This window comes from Protopterus annectens, chromosome 2.part1 (assembly GCF_019279795.1).
Source record: "Protopterus annectens isolate FY-2018-M chromosome 2.part1, PAN1.0, whole genome shotgun sequence".
In the NCBI taxonomy this organism is placed as follows: domain Eukaryota; kingdom Metazoa; phylum Chordata; order Ceratodontiformes; family Protopteridae; genus Protopterus; species Protopterus annectens.
Genome location: NC_056729.1, coordinates 1,656,772,427 through 1,656,792,052, shown reverse-complemented (window position 1 = coordinate 1,656,792,052; position 19,626 = coordinate 1,656,772,427). Strand labels below are relative to the sequence as shown.

The window sequence follows — 19,626 nt, the reverse complement described above, 5'->3', positions numbered from 1 at the left end:
TGTACATTTCTTTGACCTTTTTGATATATAATGTGCTATATATATATACTTTTGTTCCTCTGCACAAAAAATAATAACTGTATATGTACCACTAGGGTCTCTTCATTTAATTCGGTACAAACTCCAACCCTCAGTCCATATGTCAGTTGCATCCAGAATCTTTAAAAAAAACTAAAAAAAAGTCTTGATAATACCACATCAGGTTTAATTCTCCTTTTTATTTTTTATATACGTTAAGAAGCTGACAGCTGTCTTTAAGATGCATTCACCAGGATTTTTTTTATCTCTCACTTTTATTTAATGATATTAATAATTATATATGAATATACTTTGCTTTTGTAGTATGGATGTTTAAGTACTTGGTTACTTGTTCTGTAACTACATGTACTTTTTACTCATTTCTGGAAGTGTGGCTTCTCTGATGGACATTGGCTGATAAACTTCAGACTGTAACAAACATATTAATAAATAATAGCATGTCATAAATAGTTTAGTGTGTTATAAATAATATGTTTAGTGTGTTATTGCAAATATTACGTTCGTTATTGACAATATTTTTAAACAAGTATCCATTCATCCCTCCGTCCACTTATCTGTTTTTCTTTTTAATTTTAATGCATGTTTTATCTGATTACAACAATAATCGGCCATCGGGCTACAGATGAATTCTATCATATTAAGAAATAATACGTTGATACCTGATGTTGTATCCTAAGTTGCATCAGTCTCATAAAATGGGAGAACAGAAAATTCTTAGGCAAACTAGGACTAGCTTGGCCACTGAAAATCAGCCTACAGGTAGTACTGGAAAAAAATAATAACTGATTTCAAAAATCAGGATGAAATACACGTACTTTTGACAAAACACTAAGAAGTCTGAAGTATCAATGACAATACAGGGAGTCAGGGAATTTCGGACACCTCTTTTCCTGTCTCCTTCTCACCTTTAGAAGTCTGATCACGTTGTGGTTCCCATTATCTATTAACCTGATTTGAGCAGCATTTCCTGGGGGTGGCGTTTTCGCCTCTCTTGCAACAGAGAGAGAGAGAGAGAGAGTGAGAAGGGAAAAAAGATCAGGGCTTTTCTATGCAGTCTTATCAGCAATTCAGATTGCATGCAAATCAGCGAGCTGCCACTGCTAGGAGTGAAAGGGAGAACAGAGGAGCAGATTCCCAGCGGCGGTGGTACTTCACATTCCTGCAGTCCAGCTCCTTAGTGCCCTGCAACTGCTTGCTGCTGCTGCTACGTCTCGTGTCGTCTCGCGCACTGTCTCGCTCGCCGGGCTCGGAGGGTTCTGCTTTTGCACCGGTTTGTAGGAGCTGCAGAGCTCCCCGGCAACGCTTCAGCGAGCAGCTCCGGCTTTGATCTGACCACATCTGTACGACCGTGCCCGGATTTTCGCCTGATCATTTTATTTTATTATTAGTTTTTTTTAACACCAAGAGGCAAAACCTGCTGAAACATGGGGACTCATCGGCAGAGGACAACAGCGAGACCGTCACGGTTTTATTGGACTTTTGTAGTAGCTTTTGCACTCTGGTCTCAGCCGGGAAGAGCAAGCTGTCCCGAGAAGGAGTTAGAAAGGAGGGAAGAAGAGGCTAACGTGGTGTTAACAGGCACGGTGGAGGAGATCATTAACGTAGATCCGGTGCACCATACCTACTCCTGTAAGGTAAGTCACGGATTTTTGGGGGAAAAAGGGTGCATGAGTTGGTGAACAGCTGTTAAGTCAGGTACCAGTAAAAAGGGGAAAACTCAAACAAGACACAGGATGCAAAAATATCCGACCCTTCCCCATGAAAGCTAGGTACAGACTCTGTATGGGAATATTAAATATCTTTTTGAGAAAATCGGTAAATTTCTGTGCTTTAGTGACCCGTTAGCTAACTGCCACTGACTTTGTAAAGTCTGTATGCATTGTTAAGATTTTGCATGCACTTTAGTTCCATAAAACTTTTGAGTTTTCTTTTGTAGTGAGGGAGTAGAGCAGGTATTTCCGAGATCGCTTCCAGTGCAGACAATGCTGCCCCCACCACATCCCTATCAGGCACCTCTCCCTAGAGGAAGGAATGCGGCAGAAGCGGCCCACTTGTTGCCAGGCACAGAATAAAAGCAAGTTTGCTGCCGGGACATGCTTGCGGATCGACTTCATTCAGTTACACTTCATGAACTGCCAAGTTCTAGTTAAGCTGCTGGGTTCAGGGAACACCAGCAGCTTGGTTTTTCCCGGCGATTAACGCTTTCAGCCTTGGATTCCATCTGAACTCTTGGTGAATTCTGGGGCGCACACCTGCTTCTGACCATGTGGGCACTGTATAGAAGTGGGATTTGGCTTACAGTCAAGGGTTTTAGTTCCCTGTACTTATGTTGTTGTTTTTAATAGTTCCCTGTACTTATATAGTTGTTATATTTCTTAAGAGTCAGAATCGCACACTTTTTATGCGTAATGTTGCTTCGTGCACTTATGCAGTGTCTGCTTTTCCTCCTAATGACTGGGTATTTATATAAAACATAAGCACAAACACATTCATGCACTTAGAGAAAGTACAGTTAACTTTTCTGTCGTTTTTAGACATTGTATTGTAAAGGCATCACATCTCATTCATACCAAGTCTGCTGTGTGTTACAAACACGCCCCATTGTTGAAGTATGAATAACCCCTCTAGGCTATGGTTTTTCAACGCTTGTAGTCGAGTAAGTAAGGGAGAAGGACATGCATGGCTAATCCGAGTATAATGGCTAACTTTGTCTGTTAACTTCAAAGATTATGCTAAAGACTTTATTAATAGTGTTTACTGTACTACTAGTTCGGGGATCTTTTTTTTTACATCTACCATTTTCAATATTTCATATCAATGTGAATTTTTTTTAGATCTACCATTTTAGATCTTTCAAATCAATGAGAAATTATAACAATTATAAGTACATGCTTAAATTATGACTGTTAGAAGCTGCACTCAACACGCTACTTTCTGGGCACTATGCAGCTTGGCATCTTGTACGTTTTCTATGCAAGTTATGCATGTTATCTGGAATCAGACATTTGGTTGCAGAGTCCCTAAGTACAGTACACAATACAAACATAATATGCTAGCAAATCTGACTGTCGCATACCTGCTAGGCAATGCAAAATATGGCTAAAATGTTGTCATTTCTAATGTGCTTTGGTGTTTACAGGTTCTGCTAAAGTGCTTGATAATTCACCTGTGGTACCTTGAGCAAGGCTGTGAAAATTTCTAATGTCTGTTTTGCAGATGAAAACTAGTTACAGAAAGAGTTAAACAGTCTATATGCCTTGGAAGTAAATTTACTTGCAGATTCAAGATTATTATGCAGTGTTTTGTTTTCAATGTATTTTTATGCCTTATCCTGACATCAGCAAATCTGTCTATGATTAAGAAATACAGGCTCTGAAGTCACTGTGTAGGCAAGACAGCTAGCTATATGGGCCAGGTCTTGTCATGTTTTACTCATACTTTTTCTGTCACTGCCCAGATGCTCTGCATTCCTTATCTAACTCCAGCCTAGGCACTGTATATGACCCTGACACCTACCATGTCTGTTGTCAGCCATTCTCAATGTCTTACTTGTTTTTTTATTGTATTAAAACAGAATAAAATCTATGCAGTCCCTGTAAAGTGTCCTCACACACACTTATGTTTATGTTGCACGTTTATATTCTTTTACTTGAAAAATATGAAAGTTTCTTATCATTTGAATGCACTGTAGTTTTGCTTTTTAGTTGTATTACATCATTAGGTGTGTTGTAGCATATCTCTGTGTTAATCATTCTGCACTCTGCTATACTGCCTCAGTTATTTTGAGTTATTAATTCTAAACACTGAATCTGCTTCTGGTGCTGTTGTTGTTGCTCACTTTGATGTCTTTCATTAAGACTGTGATTATTGCTTGTTCTCTATGCACACATCCTTGAGTTTTTTTACTTTGGAGTTCATTTCTTTTTTCCACAAGTGGGCCTCATCAGGTAGACTAAGCCGATGTTTTTGTACTACTGTGTGGCTTTATCATTAACTTAATACCAAATACTACAGTGTACTGCATTACTTAATCCTGCATACATCACATTTACTCTAGAAACCTGGAATTTAAGAATGGATAGAAACATAAAGTTCTTTGGAAACGTAAAATCTTACCCCTGTACTGTTGTTTTCCAGTGTACTTACTGAATTGCCTCTCTCAAGGGGTTGAATTTCTAATTCTCAATAGAAACTAATGTAGCCCTCTTTTCCCTACTAAAATGCTTTCTTTTTCCAAATGTAATTTAAAACATTGTATTTATTTATTTTAATTGCCTTCTTTTAATAATATGAAATGGGTGTCTCCCTAGGATAAGAAGAACATTGCTAACTCATTATGATGAAAGCATAAACATTATGATGGGCCATCTCTTAAGTATCACTGTTATTATATTTTGCAAAACTAAAAACAATAAATTAAAAGCAGATTAAAACACAAGAAAGTATAATTGTGTAGTGCAAAAATATAGACACAAGTAACATGTTATATGTATCACTTGTATAGAAAGATAAGCCTAAATTAACTAACCAAACTTTTTTTCAACTCTGAGTTAAAGTCACAAGCTTTTCAGATTCCCGTAGTGGGATATTACTGATAGAAACATTTTGCAGGACAAACCATACCCACAGCCAGTGTAAAGAACTGGAGTTTACTTTATTGCCAAAGTAAAAGCCCACTTTCACATAATTTGACAGGATTTTTTTTGTTTCACATCATATTAGAGTGTTTCACATACAAAGTGATTGTTTTATGCAACTATTACAGGAAACCTAGAATATGTATTTGTGTACGTGTCCACATATGTATATTGTTTTTCTGAAACTCATGCACCTTCCCAAATAGAGACTTTCATACAAAAAGGAGAGGCCGGTGTTAACCCTACTCTAAAACTGTTTTTTGGAAGGGAGGTTAGAACCACCTCACCAAAGAAACATTTTGTGACTCCCTGATTCTCGGTTTTCTCATTATTCTGTTATGCTGTCCCTCTACTCTGCTCTTGTCTATCCTTTAAATGCAAGTGGCATAAGCCAACCCACCCATAAATTCCTACCTGGCACGTGAATACATAAATCTTTCTGCCTCTTGATAAGCTTTGGCACGTTTGCTTCCTTTTCACTTTCTTCTAAGCCTTTCCATATTATCTGTATTCTTGGTTTCCAGGCCTGCATTGTCTTCAGGCTGGGCCTTAGCTGTGTCTACCTGAATATCTTCAGCTCTTTTTGGTGCAACATGCCATCAAGTTTGTCACCATTACCGCTGCTTTGCATTGCTTAGTAACTTTCACGTCATACCTTAACCTCTGTGGTCACTGTTATCACATAAAAATTTTACTGCTGCAGTCATGCTGTAAATTTCTGGAAGACTGAATCCACTTTCAGCATCAGTTTCCCCTACTTTTTTAATAAATATATTATGCAGTAGGTTTGGGTCTTATTATTTAACATGCTGTCTATATAGTTTTTTAACCAGGCAGTTATAAATCTTTTTACAGATTCTCCTTGAATCATTTCTAGAATGCTGTTTTTCAGGCATACTACATTTTCTGTAATAAATACTTTGTTGCATTATCCCTGAAACTAATTTAAACTCCTCCACCTTTTGCTTTTATTTAAAGAAACATATTTGAGATGCTTTAGGTGGCCATGGTGGTGCAGCGGTTAGTGTTGCCACCTCACAGCAAGAGGTTCTCTGGTTCAATTCTCAGCTAGGGTGCCTTCTGTGCGGAGTCTGCATGTCCTCCCTGTGGTTGTGTGGGTTTGCTCTGGTTTCCTCCCAAAGACATGCAGTAGGTGGATTGGACACTCTAAATTGGCCCTAGGTGTGCGTGTGTGTGTTCCTTCTGTGGACGTTGGGTGCTGGGCTGGCAACTTGACACCATAAAACTCCACTGCCAATCATGAGCAGACAGATGATCTGCTGTGGTGACCGCTAACAAGGAAAAGCTAGAAGAAGAATTGAGATGCTTTAGTCTGTTGATAAATGCTTTTCTAGATGCAACTACACTATAAGTTGTGATGCATCTCCCAAACTGTTTCCACTCTGTGTTCTTGTGCAGATGTAGTCCTCAGAACTTGATGCCATTTTGTACATGTTAGACAGATGGAGTGATCTCAGAGGCTCCTAACAAAAAAATATCACAGGCCTAAAAGATCTGAGCTTCAGGAAGAGACTGGAGGATCTGTCCCTGTATATAATATGATGTCCTACTGGAGGATCTGTCCCTGTATATAATATGATGTCCTACTGGAGGATCTGTCCCTGTATATAATATGATGTCCTACTGGAGGATCGGTCCCTGTATATAATATGATGTCCTACTGGAGGATCTGTCCCTGTATATAATATGATGTCCTACTGGAGGATCTGTCCCTGTATATAATATGATGTCCTACTGGAGGATCTGTCCCTGTATATAATATGATGTCCTACTGGAGGATATGTCCCTGTATATAATATGATGTCCTACTGGAGGATATGTCCCTGTATATAATATGATGTCCTACTGGAGGATCTGTCCCTGTATATAATATGATGTCCTACTGGAGGATCTGTCCCTGTATATAATATGATGTCCTACTGGAGGATATGTCCCTGTATATAATATGATGTCCTACTGGAGGATCTGTCCCTGTATATAATATGATGTCCTATAGATTCCATGGTTGTGATCTGTGCCTTACTTGTTGTGCCTTTAGGGATCAAGCAGTCTAAGACTTCTTAGACGTCCATAAATTAAACTGTCCAGAGAATGCTAGGACCAGATATCTAAACTTGATTCATCAAATATACAAGTGATAGTGGAGAGTCAGATTCATTACATAGTGAGTACCTCTTCTGTAGAAGAAACTTCCACACCACATCAAGCAGTGTTACACACTATCTTCCTTTAAAAAGGACTTAGACAATGAGACGTGTATTCACAAATTCACCCCCCAGTATGACTGCTGTATCAGTCATTGAAAAGCAAGGTAAGTCCAAAGGGTGGGTACAGGTAAGGTGTTAAGTGGCCACTTGGCCCACGTGCTTTGTATTTTCAATGATCATGTGATGATTCTATAAACAATCTCCATTCCTTTTTATTTAAAATGAATTTACACTAAGCTCAAATTTGCTGACAATACCAAGTTCTCCATTTTTTTCTTTTCACACAACTTCCCCATATGTATTAGTAAAATTTCTGGATATATCACATGCAGGTACATTGTGTCTCTTTTAAGTTTGGAATCGATAAACCCAAGATGGTATCCCAAAGTACACTATCCACTCATAAAACTGGTAATTACACAAATGTAGGATAGTTGGAATTGCCAAATGACACAGCCTGTCAAGTAATGGGAGCACTCTTGTCAGTACTTGTCAATGTATTTCACAGATAGTGTCACCAGCACCTTGTCAGATAGATAAGCGGTGGGCATGAATGCCAAAACTTTTAGTTTGTTTCGCATTACAGAAACATTGTGGTTGTTAAGAAATTAGACATATAAAAAGATTCAGCACAGGTGAAAGCAGAGAAATTGCTAGATATTTTTCCAGGTTCTGATGAAGTGACTGGACATTGCTGACATCTGCTGCATGTGTGAGTATTACATTGTTGAATATATTAACTGTGGTTGATAAAATGAAATGCTGCTTTTATATTCTGAGTCTCTTTCCTGTTTAGCAGTTGTACATGTTCTAGGTTACGTGCTTCTTGTGTTTATTTCAGTCTCCCAAGTACATGTTCTTGTCGCTGTACTGTTTTGTCATTGATGTACACTTCCTCTGTTCTTCAGACTTGTGTGTTACTTTTCTTATTGTAGCACCTGCCTTGAAGTACTGGCTCTGTTGCACATCTTTAATTTGTCTTTAAAGGTGTTGTCGCCCACCAGCTGAGTTTTGAAAGAACTGGTCCAAGCATTCATTTTTAGACTGTCAGAGCTGATACTGGACACTAAGGTGTTTCAAAAATAATATTCTGCCCTCAGATTTAAATGATAACCAAGTCCTGATGACTTTTGTTCTGCTGGAAGAAGAACATGGGTTTTCACGGCCCTGACATTGACGATAGGAGTATTTTGCAAACAGATTTAGCACAATGTCTAAAGCAGATTTTTACATTAGAAAGTGTTACTCTGGCTTCTTGCTGCAGGATTTCTTTGTGGCTTAATCTTATTTTTCAGTCATTCTAGGATATGGTTATTATGCAGCCATTTCAGGGGTGGTGTCCAGGCAGGTAGGGTAATTGTGCCAAGGGGTAGCTGCCAGTTCTTCAGGTACTGTATTGTGAGTAGTGTCAGTTCATTTGACTCACAGAATGTGCTATTACACCAGGCCAAAAGTAATGCTTGTGTCCAGTGACTGCAGTTATGCCTGTAGGTTCATAGGTTCGTAGGATGATACTAGGTTATTGGCCTTGAGACCCTTATAAGCCTAGCCAAAAGTTTTTCCCATGTTCCCACAAAGTCAGCACCTGTTTCCCCTGTCCACTAGGGACACAGGTGGGATCCCAGGGGTGTATTTTCTGTTTCCCATCCAGTCTTCCAGGTTCCTCTTAAAGAGGGCTAGTGGGGTACTGTGCTTGACATGGGAGTCTATTCCACAGATGAGGGAGTGTTTGGGACAGAAATCTATCCCACCAGTAAGTTCTGTTAATATCGCAGACCAGGTTGAGGCCTTGAGTCTGAGTGGAGTTTGACTTACGGATATGCAGAAGCTCCATCAAGGCTGGGTCTGAGATGGCCTTGTATGCCAGAGAGAGGTCACATCTGAGCAGTCTGTATGAAACTGAGTAGAGGGACAGGACTTTTAGCCCTTTGACCTTCTAAGTAGTTTACATGCAGAAACCCTAAAAGCTGCTGGTACTCTGCTTGAGTGAAAAATGTTTTAGGCAGGGTGGACTCCGAGTCTTTCCTGTTCATGGTAGTGCCAGTGCAAACTCCTTCCAGGTGATAGTGTTGAGGTTTATTTTATTAATTAATTAGTTTATTTATTTATTTATTTATGTATTGTCTGCTTGTTAAACAAGATGGGAGCCTGAGCCACAGTGAACCAGTTTTTGGTCACAGCCTAAACCAAAGTTGAATAAAGAAAATATTTTGTCATTTATTTGATTGATTTATATATTTAATTTTTATTTATTTGTAAATGTGTAGGTATTTCTAATGAACTTATTTAATGTTATAGTCAATAGATATCAAAGACTGTAAAAGTGTGTATTGTTTTCAAATGCTTTTGTATGATAGAGATGATGTCTACATTACACTAGATCTTAGCCAAAAGGTGCAGGTTTTGACAGTTGTAGGAGCCAGTAATGTATTAAAAATAAGCCCAGAAATGCATTTGCATTTGTTTTTTTAATTATCTCTTTGATGTAGGTAAGGTACATCTGCCACTGATCAGGTGGACTTGCAAAGCTAGTTGCACCAAAGCTTTCATGAAGATGTTTAGTCACTAAGTCAGAATAGTTTGTTTTATTGATTTGTGCAATATGAACGTTGTCATAAACCTTTGGGTAGTACTAAAGTCTGCTCACTTAAGCTGTAAATTCTGTTCTTGGTACCAATCCTAATTAAGATTTTTGTTGTCCCTGATTTGTCCCTATCAGTTAAGATATCTCTTGTTAAACTTATCAGCACATTCCTTTAGTTAGTCATTGTATGTCCTCTTGTGGGTAGTGTAGCAAATGTCCAGTGGACTTTGTGGGTCATGGATGCCAATAGAATGTTCTGTGATTTCCACAGTCCTATTGTTTATATCTGCCATCTTTGCTGTTGGCACATGCAAGTTTGCTACAGTGGTACCAGAGCTCTGCTTTTAGACAGCATCCCTAGATCTATGTTGGCTGTAGTTCTTTTTTCCTCTTTCTACCATATGTGCTGACCATTCAGCTGCCCCCCAGTTACCCCACATGATTAATTTCTCCATCCTGAGTGTTCCCTGTGAAGGTGAAAGTGAGACATGGGTGTGGCCATTGTACAGGTAGCCATGGCAGTGTTTGTGTCCTTGCTGTCATCCCAGCAATGACAACATGTTTTGTATGGCTGTATTCCTGCCCTGAGTGGCTTACATCTATAACTGCATCACCTCAAAGGCCTTCTGTGCCCATCCCTGTGTGCCCGTTTTCACACATACATGTCTCTGAGAGTACAGTTACTGGCTTGGAATCACCTAAACCACATCTCTCAGTCCAGGTGCCACTTGTTGTTGTACAAACCTTCGCTTGCAATCCCCAAGATGGGCAAGTCGGTTTATCCTGCTGACAACCACCACTATTCAAACTTGGGTCATAGTCAGGGCTTTAGCCTCTTTGTCACTGAGCTAGTAACATATACAATCTATAAACAGTTCTCTGTGGAATTATTTAAAATCAGATTTTATTCCACGTCTTCTAAATTTCCTTAAAAGCTCTGTTCATTCTTGCCTCCCCAACTAACCTGTTCCTCTTCTTTAAAATCTGTAGCCATGCATATCAGAACTTCCATGTTTTCCTGTCCCAGAGACACAGTATTATATTGTTATCAGTTACATCTAAAAAAGGATTGTTATGTTCTGTGCTCTGACTCAGTGGTATTACTGTATGTATTATGCAGTGAACAGTTTTTAGCTGGCTAACTTATACATATATGGATTTTCTTTGAAAAAACTTTACCATTAGTGTACATTGACTCTGCATAAGCATCCACGCTTTGTCACTGTCTGTACTGTACATCTCTTAGATGCATGAAATGCTGTGTATTGAAATACAAACCTAGTTCATAGGGAAATTGCCTTTTGGGAAATTATCAACTCAAGTTCATAAGTTACTACTAGGCTAACTGCCCTAGAGGGCCATTTTAAGCCTAACCAATTACCCATTTGATAATCAAACCCCTCACCTTGTGAATGTAAGGTAAACACCTTAGCCATTATGCCAGCCCCACCTCTTCTTTTTCCAGCCTTATCAACTTGTTGTCAGGATTTACTGCCTTTTTACAGGGTGTTTATTTGCGTAGCTTGTATAAATCCATTTTAAATGCTTCATGGGGGACAGTTGCACCTTGCTCAGCAGTTGCTTCACCTGTCAGCAGGTCTAGACTAAATGTTTTCTGCGACCACATGTAAAAAATCAGGACCAATAATATGTATGTAATCTGCAGCTGAAAGATTTGGGACCTGATATGCTCCTGTTTGTGCCCCTTTTTGTGGTAACAATGAGTCTGATTTTATCCAGTTTATCCAACAATGTGTGCATTGAGTACTTAGCTTTATTCACATCCTCTAGCATCCATTCCTCATTATGGGAGTGGACTGCAGGCCTTAAGAGTGAATGCACAGTGTGGTTCTCATTTTCCCTTTTTGATTACTTGCTCTAACAAATAATTTTTAACTATTTTGGCAGTTATATCACCATTACAAACGCTGTTTTACTTGTTACCATGGGTGTTTATGCTGCATACTCCATCCATAACCCCCTTTTCCCATTTTGCACTTGGGGTCAGTGCCACTTCAACAATGACAATCATCTACAGCCAAGATTTACACCGCTGGGTGGCTAGCCCTGCTGTGGTGGTTCTTCCACACCACACACTCACACCTGTGCCCAGTTTATAATGTCCAATCCACCTACTGCATGTCTTTGGAATGTGGGAGGAAACTGGAGCACCCACAGGAAACTCACGAGAACACAGGAAGGACATGCAGACTTCACACAAAAGGCAACCCAGCCAAAAATCAAACTGAGAAATCTCTTGCTGTGAGGCAGCAACACTATCCACTGTGCCATATAGTATAGAAGTCTGATTTATTTTTCTTTCTTCTACCTCGTTTTGGACAAATACAGTTTTGTGTGTAAGGCTTTGAAAACTCCAACACACATGCCCTCACACACACACACACACACACACGCACACACACACACACACACACACCTATCCTTCCTGTACACACGGGGCCCATTGTCATCCGTAAACTGCACTTTGAACACAAGAAAAAAAGACACTTCCCTTAGAAAGACTTTATTTTCCAGTCTTTTTCCTTACAAGCTCCCATGCAGCTACAGTAATTTTCTGACTTTGTTTCATTAAAGAATTGTGTTGAGTTCCTTGGTTATATCTGTCAATATTGTCTTGTGCTGACTTGCTTCTGGAATGCCACAGGTCAGAAGTCCTTTTATTCTGCTCCTGGAGTATAGAGTAGTTTTCCTTGATCCTCTGAACTACACCTAGTTATACCTCTTTTGAAAATGTGTCTGCTGGACTTCCAGACAATAAACTTGAAAGCCACGTATGCTTTCTGGTTGTAGGCTGTGTTACAGGACTACATTTGTGAATACAATACATTTTTAGCTAGTTTATGTAATTTTTTTATTCCAGTAATGTAAATTCTGACATAGTTCAACAGAGTGAACTCTGCTTACATGAGGATTTATAGTTCTTTCCTTTCTTAGATGACTCTTAAGTAAAATTAAATTAATTTCTTAGAGAATAACTGATGTACCAGTAGCCAATACCCAAATGTTTATAAAGTTTGCATTGTTGAAATCATGTATTTTTGCCAAAATGAGTAGCTTTTATGTTGCTGGGTGTGCAGAAGTGAGAGGCGTACAATGAGTTTCCTGAAATCATATTTCGTTGAAAGGCCAACAAATAAACTCTTAACAAAACTGTTAACTGTGCAGAGGGGCCTTACTATGTCTATTCTTTTATTAAAACAAACTACAGACTCAATTTCATTTCCTGTTTATCAGTAGTTTTTGGATACTATTGTTTAAAATCATTTGTAGAAATCAGTTTCATCTTCCTATGTAATTATCAAATTTCAGTAGCATAGGTTTAGATATAAGGAGTTTCAGCATAGCAGTTCTCATGGCTGTATTAACTTATTCTTCAAAATATTCCTTGGTTTATTAAAAGTGCAGTTTGTGGATAATAATGGTTTGTCTCTTGCACTAATGTCACCGCCTATCCCGAAATGCATCAAATATTACCGCAAATCACAGGAAAATATAATGCATCAAGTTAGAGCCAATTGTGTTTCTCAAATTAGGTAAAGGGTGACAAACAAGATGGTGCCCGGCTTTTATCTGCTATCCATGTCATCCTGTTCTGGGTCAAGGTGACCTAGAATTTGTCCTGGCAAGCTGTGGAGGTAAGGCATGGAACCTATCCTGAATAGCGCCTGTTAAACTCTAGACAAACATGTCTTACACAAGCCAACAACAAAACATGGATAGGAGCTGTACAAAATTATATATGGAAAAACAGAACAGGAAAATGCCTCTTCTCTAGGGAGAAAGACACAGATGAGGACATGGAGTAATTGTCCAAGTTTTTTTATAGATACTTCCAGTAAGACTACTACTTTAAGAAGAGTACAAGCTCCAACACGCATGATGTAGAAGTTGCAGTAGACCCAGAGGTGGCATAAAGGAGAACTTTTTAACTGAATGATCAATAGATAAGGTGTAAGATTCAGCAAGGGTAGAACACCAGAGTGTGTAGCTATCACTGAAAAGTACATCTTCCAGTATGGAGCAGGGTGTCTTATACTGGTAAATTTAAATTTATTTATATGTTATCCAGGAAACGTAACTGATCCACTGCATACCCTTCCAAGCCACATCACGGACCGCAAATCCAAGGCCGAAAGCAGTATGTATGCATGTGTGTGTATGTATATATATATATATATATATATATATATATACACATACATATATATATATGTCTGTATATATATATATATATATATATATATATATTCATACCTGGTAATAGTGTCTTAAACCTCATGGTATATATATATATACATATATATATATATATATATATATATATATATATAGATATATATATATATATATATATATATATGTGTATATATATATATTTATATATATATATATATATATATATGGGTCTACTTCTAAACACCGACACGCCGATTCCCGACACAAAACTCACCGACGCCAAATAACCGACAACACACAAACCCGACACAAACCCGACAACGCAAAACACCGAACACCAAATCACCGACACACGGAACGTAAACAACACGCGACACTACATACCATACACACTAGCCCTGACCCAAACCCTAACCCTAAGGTCCGACACTATCGCACACTTCACCTACCTGCACCCTAACCCTAACTCACTTACACACCCCTAGCCCAAGCTCCGACACTAACGTACACATCACCTACCTGCACCCTAACCCTAACTCACTTACACACCCCTAGCCCAAGCTCCGACACTAGCATTACACATCACCTACCTGCACCTAACCTAACTCACTTACACACTAGCCCAAGCTCCGACACTAACGTACACATCACCTACCTGCACCCTAACCTAACACACTTACCTGACCACTCCTACCTCCGACACTGTCGCACACTTACCGGGTCGCGATCGCTGTTTACCCTTGTCAGTCTTTCCATTGTCGCGGAATCACCCTGTCGGTATCGTGCCTGTCGGTCATCTGGCATCGGTGATTTCCGCATCGGGAATCGGCGTTTGGAAAAGACCGAAACGCCGATTCCCGATCGGAAATCACCGATGCCAGATGACCGACAGGTACGTGATACCGACAGGGTGATTCGCCGACAGTGGAAAGACCGACAAGGGTAATTCGCGATCGCGACCGTAAGTGCGACAGTGACGGAGGTAGGAGTGGTCAGGTAAGTGAGTTAGGTAGTGCAGGTGATGTGTACGCAGTGTCGGAGCTTGGGCTAGGGTGTAAGTGAGTTAGGTTAGTGCAGGTAGGTGAAGTGTGCAATAGTGTCGGACCTTAGGGTTAGGGTTTGGGTCAGGGCTAGTGTGTATGGTATGTAGTGTCGCGTGTTGTTTACGTTCCGTGTGTCGGTGATTTGGTGTTCGGTGTTTTGCGTTGTCGGGTTTGTGTCGGGTTTGTGTGTTGTCGGTTATTTGGCGTCGGTGAGTTTTGTGTCGGGGAATCGGCGTGTCGGTGTTTAGAAGTAGACCCATATATATGTGTGTGTGTGTGTGTGTCCATAGTTTTGCTGCAGAGTAGACACAGAGGAATTTTCCAGCAGTTTTGTTAGGTTCTCTTATGGATAGAAGCTGTTTGTCTTCAGAGCGACGAGCACAGTTAGATGTGTAAGTATGAAGAGTAGAATTTAAGGCAGGACAAATATCAGAAGTGTAAATAATTGTATGGGCTATAGTTAGTTGGAGGTAATTTAGATGTTGTGGAAGTTGTACCCATTTCAGGTTAGTAACAGCAGTGCAATGGTGTGTATTGTGAGACAGTCCTGTAGCAAATTTTGCAATTTTATTATAACTTGCTTGAAGCTTGGTTATTAGTGTTTTCTGAAGATTTATTAAAATGGGGGTGGCATAAAGTAAAGAAGGTAACAGGCAGGTAGTGGATACTGTAGTTTTGGTAGTCTTATCCATAAAGTGCTTGTGCCGATAAAGCATACCTAGTTTTTGATGTGTTGTTTTTAATAGAACTGTGTGTGTAAATTGAAGATAAGTTGATTACCAATTGTGACTCCTAGTAACTTAGTATGTAGAACTACTTCAATTTCTGTGTTATTTAGTGAAGATACATTATAACTCGCATTCCCCTAGCTCCGTAATAGACTGGATACTAGTCTGTAATCCCTGCAAATACCATAATCCAGAAACACTACCAGACTCCCTGAGTGATCACTCACCTGTAAAGGTACTCAGATATACCACCCATCTCCCAAAACCACACAGGATTATCACCTGCCGCAAACTCTCCAACTTTAGCCCACATACTTTTTGTACCCTCCTCTCTAAAGTGGACTGGAACTGCTTAACACAGCTTCAATTAGATGAAGCAGTAGAAACCTTCAACTCAAGTTTCCTTAGCATTCTAAATTCTCTAGCTCCACACAGAAAAGATCAAGGAAAAACAAATATTTCTCCCTGGCTATCTAAAACCACCAGTACCCTCATGAAAACTAGGGATAGAGCTTGGAAAATATGGGTATAAATAAAATGCCTAACTAATTTACAAAAGTACAAAGAACTAAGAAACCAAACAAAAAATAACTCATCAACAAAGACAAAAAATATTTCTATTATAATCCCCCAACTACATTTAAGTCTAATCCCAAAACATTCTGGAATGCATTAAACCACATAATACACCCTGGCGCTCCTACGTCACCTAATCCCTGTCCTGACAAGTCACCAGAAGAGACTGCCAATATCTTCAATCCGTACTTTATAGAAACAATTTCTAAACTATTTAACCCCAGCCACTCTGACAATAACACTCCCAACCCCCCTGAAACCCACTCAACTATCAACTCATTAAACCCCTTCTCACTCAAACCTGTCTCCACTTACTATATCAAGAAGTCTACTTTCTCAACTCAAATGATGCTCTGTATCTGCAGACAACTTCCCTTCATATTTTCTCCATACTGCTGCACAATCCCTTGCTATCCCTGTATCTATCCTAATAAATTGCTCAATCTCTGAATCAACAGTTCCATCTATCTGGAAAAAAATGTACACTCTTCCTATTCATAAAGGAGGTAACTCCATAGAAATTGCTAACTTCAGACCAATTGCAATTTCTGTCATCTCTCCTCTCTCTAAAGTCCTAGAAAAATGTGTACACAAGCAAGTTATGCACTACCTCTTACAGGAAAACTTGCTGACTCCCACACAGCATGGCTTTCACCCCAAGCATAGTACCACCACAGCTCTACTATCCTTTCTAAATACTATTACCCAAGCCAAAGACAACCATAAACTCATATCTTGCCTATTTCTTGACCTCTCAAAAGCTTTCGACACTGTCTCTCACTCTCTGCTACTTAACAAACTCATTAACTTTAACTTCTCCCCGGATACAGTTGCATGGTTCTCTAGCCATCTCTCTGACAGACTGCAGTCAGTGAGAAGGGACAGTGTACTATCTATCCCCCTTCCTGTTAGAACAGGTGTCCTTCAAGGATCCATTCTTAGACCACTACTCTTTACTATTTTCACCAACTCACTTTGCTCCTCTTGTCCTCAGTCAGGTATAGTCCAATATGCAGATGACTCTACAGTCATCACTATTGCAAATTCACCTTCTGAACTCCTTTCAACTACCCAGGCTTCCTTTAAATCAGTACAATCATGGCTCACAAATAACTGGCTCATTCGTAACCCTACAAAAACAAAACTGCTACTTTTTATCCCTAAAACTAGTAACCACATCAAAACATCCTTTTCCATAGTGTCCCTAAACAATACTCCCATAAAAGTTGACTCAAGCACAAAACTACTTGGCATTGCCATTGACGATCAACTAAAATTTGATTTACACATTTACAACTGTAGCAAAAAAAAAACATCAGAAGCTAGGACTCCTGTACAGGAACAACAAATTCCTCACAACAGAAGCTAGAATTACTCTTACTCATGTCTATACCTCCTACCATGTTTGACTTACTGTTCCCAAATACTAATCTAAATACATCCCTAATTACCAAACTGGAATCAAGCTATCACAAGATAGCAAGATTTGCTGCTCAACAAACATAAATCTCACCACTGTCTTTTCCTAAAATACCTAAACTGGCTAGAACTACCTTATCTGCTTCTTCAATCTCAGCTGCAAATCATTCATACCATTCTATATCAAACAGCCTTCTGCCGTGCTCTATCACCTCTCACCTCCAACTATTGCCCTATCAGGCATCTCCGAAGTGCAACCCAAGATCTGTTAATGGTTCATAAACCCAATTCCAAGGCAGGCTGTAATCTATATAGCTATCAACCCTCTATTGCATGGAACAAACTCCCACTAGAAATAAGGAACCTTACTCACCCCAAACAATTTCAATTAGCTACCAAAGACTGCTTTAAAAAACACTGGACTTGCCACTGTTCACAACCACCTTGACCACAACCAACTCACTCTGAACTGTATAAGAATACACACCACCTAACATAATAATTTACTCTCTTTACTTCCTAAGAAATTCGCCTAAAGTATTGTCTATACTCTGCTTAGTATTGTTAGATTCCCTAACCTACTGAAACTAAAACATTTAACTTCCTGTGTGTTACGCTTTTTTATCTTTTTTGATTGTATTGTTTAATCTTGTCAACTGCTTTACCAGAATGGTAACCTTTTTGTATATTTGTATGAGTGTTATTACAATGTTTTCTATATTGGAGCTTTTCTCCCCAGGCCTCCGCTGAAAAAGGGCTTCAGCTCAGTCGGACACTCCCAGTCAACAAATGTAAAATAAATAAATTAATTAATTAATTATACTCAGCAGGAATGGTTCATGGGGTAAAACGTAGGAGTTTAGTTTTACTGGGACTGAGTAATAATTGGGCATTTTACTGGGATTGAGTAATAAATGGGCATTATTGAGCCAGGTATCGACGAACGTAAATGCAATTTGTGTTAGTAGTCTAACGTGCTCTAATGAGAGCAGCACCATCGGCATATTGGATGAGGGAACGTTGATGTAAGATGGTTGGGAGGATGGCCTAATGGTTAAAGTGTTTGCCTTACAAACACAAGGTACAGGGTTTGAATCTCACAGGGAATAATTGGCTAAGCTTAAAATGTCTCACCAGGGCAGTTAGCCTAGTACTAATCTATGAACCTATGAAGGTTATTAATAAAGATGTTAAAGAGGAGTGGCCCAAGGATGATGCCTTATGGTACTCCAGTTTTATTGCCTAGGTATTGGGAATGAGAGCCTTGTCGTTTTACGCATTGTTGTCTATTTGTTACATAGTAAGAGAATCATACGATTGAAGGTTGGGAAAGGCCGAGGGAAAAGACTTCCAGTAAGCGTTTTAAGATGTGAGACAGTATCAAAGGCTTTGGAAAGTTCGAGAAAAGGAGCAGAAGTTAATTGTCCTGAGTCCCTGGCCTTATTGATAGTGTCTGTGAAGGATATTAATGCTGTTGTACTGTGTGCAGGTCTGAAGCCATGCTATGTGGGGGTTAGTAGATTATTGTTGATAAGGAAGTCAAGAAGTTGTTTATGTATACACTTCTCAAAAACTATTGGGGGGGAATAACATATAAATAGAAAGGTAGTTGGAGAGATCATTAGATATTCCTCCTTTGTATTTTGTATCTTTTGCATACAAGATGGTGGCGCCTTGAATGGCAGCAGCTTCTCTGGCTTCCATATGTGTGTTACATGTTTTCTATATTTATGTGGTTTTTCCTATCAGTGTGTCATCAGTTCTGTTAAAATGTTTTGTTGTCAGTGTGTGGTGAATGCAGCAGTGAGTTTTTCTAATGGGTTCTTGTGGATTGCCTTGTATTTTTGGGATCTTGCGGTGACCATTGATTTGGCCGTGTTCGTCTCGGACCTTCAGGGATGGTAGTTTTGTTGAGCGTGGGAACCGGAGCATGGCTTGTGGATTTTGGTCTTTGGTGGTGGTCGAGGACTGGTCCGGACAGTAGAATGATGACGGTGTTGGTGGATAGAGCTGGTGATCTGTGAGGATGGTTTGGAAGGAAAAGACTGTTGTGGCCAATGTAAATTGATCAAGCGTAAGGTAGTAGTGTGCCGGTGGACAGGATTGGAGTGATCCGAGGTGAACGGATGGGACTCTGGAACTTTCTGTTGGTGTTTGGGATGGAGTTGGCAATAG

General features: G+C 39.4%; 1 protein-coding gene across 8 annotated transcripts in view; it reads left to right on the top strand.

Moving 5' to 3' along the window:
- Positions 1-1,040: 1,040 nt before the first annotated feature.
- The window catches only part of AGRN (agrin), a 3,161,231-nt gene continuing 3,142,645 nt past the window's right edge, over positions 1,041-19,626 (top strand). For 6 of the 8 annotated variants that reach the window (XM_044063082.1, XM_044063083.1, XM_044063086.1 and 3 more), the window contains exon 1: positions 1,042-1,673. In XM_044063082.1, the coding sequence (XP_043919017.1) occupies positions 1,464-1,673 (210 nt within the window). In that variant the 5' untranslated portion in view covers positions 1,042-1,463. Of the gene's footprint in view, positions 1,674-19,626 lie in introns of all 8 variants that reach the window. The other 2 variants (XM_044063089.1, XM_044063087.1) reach the window with 2 other exon arrangements.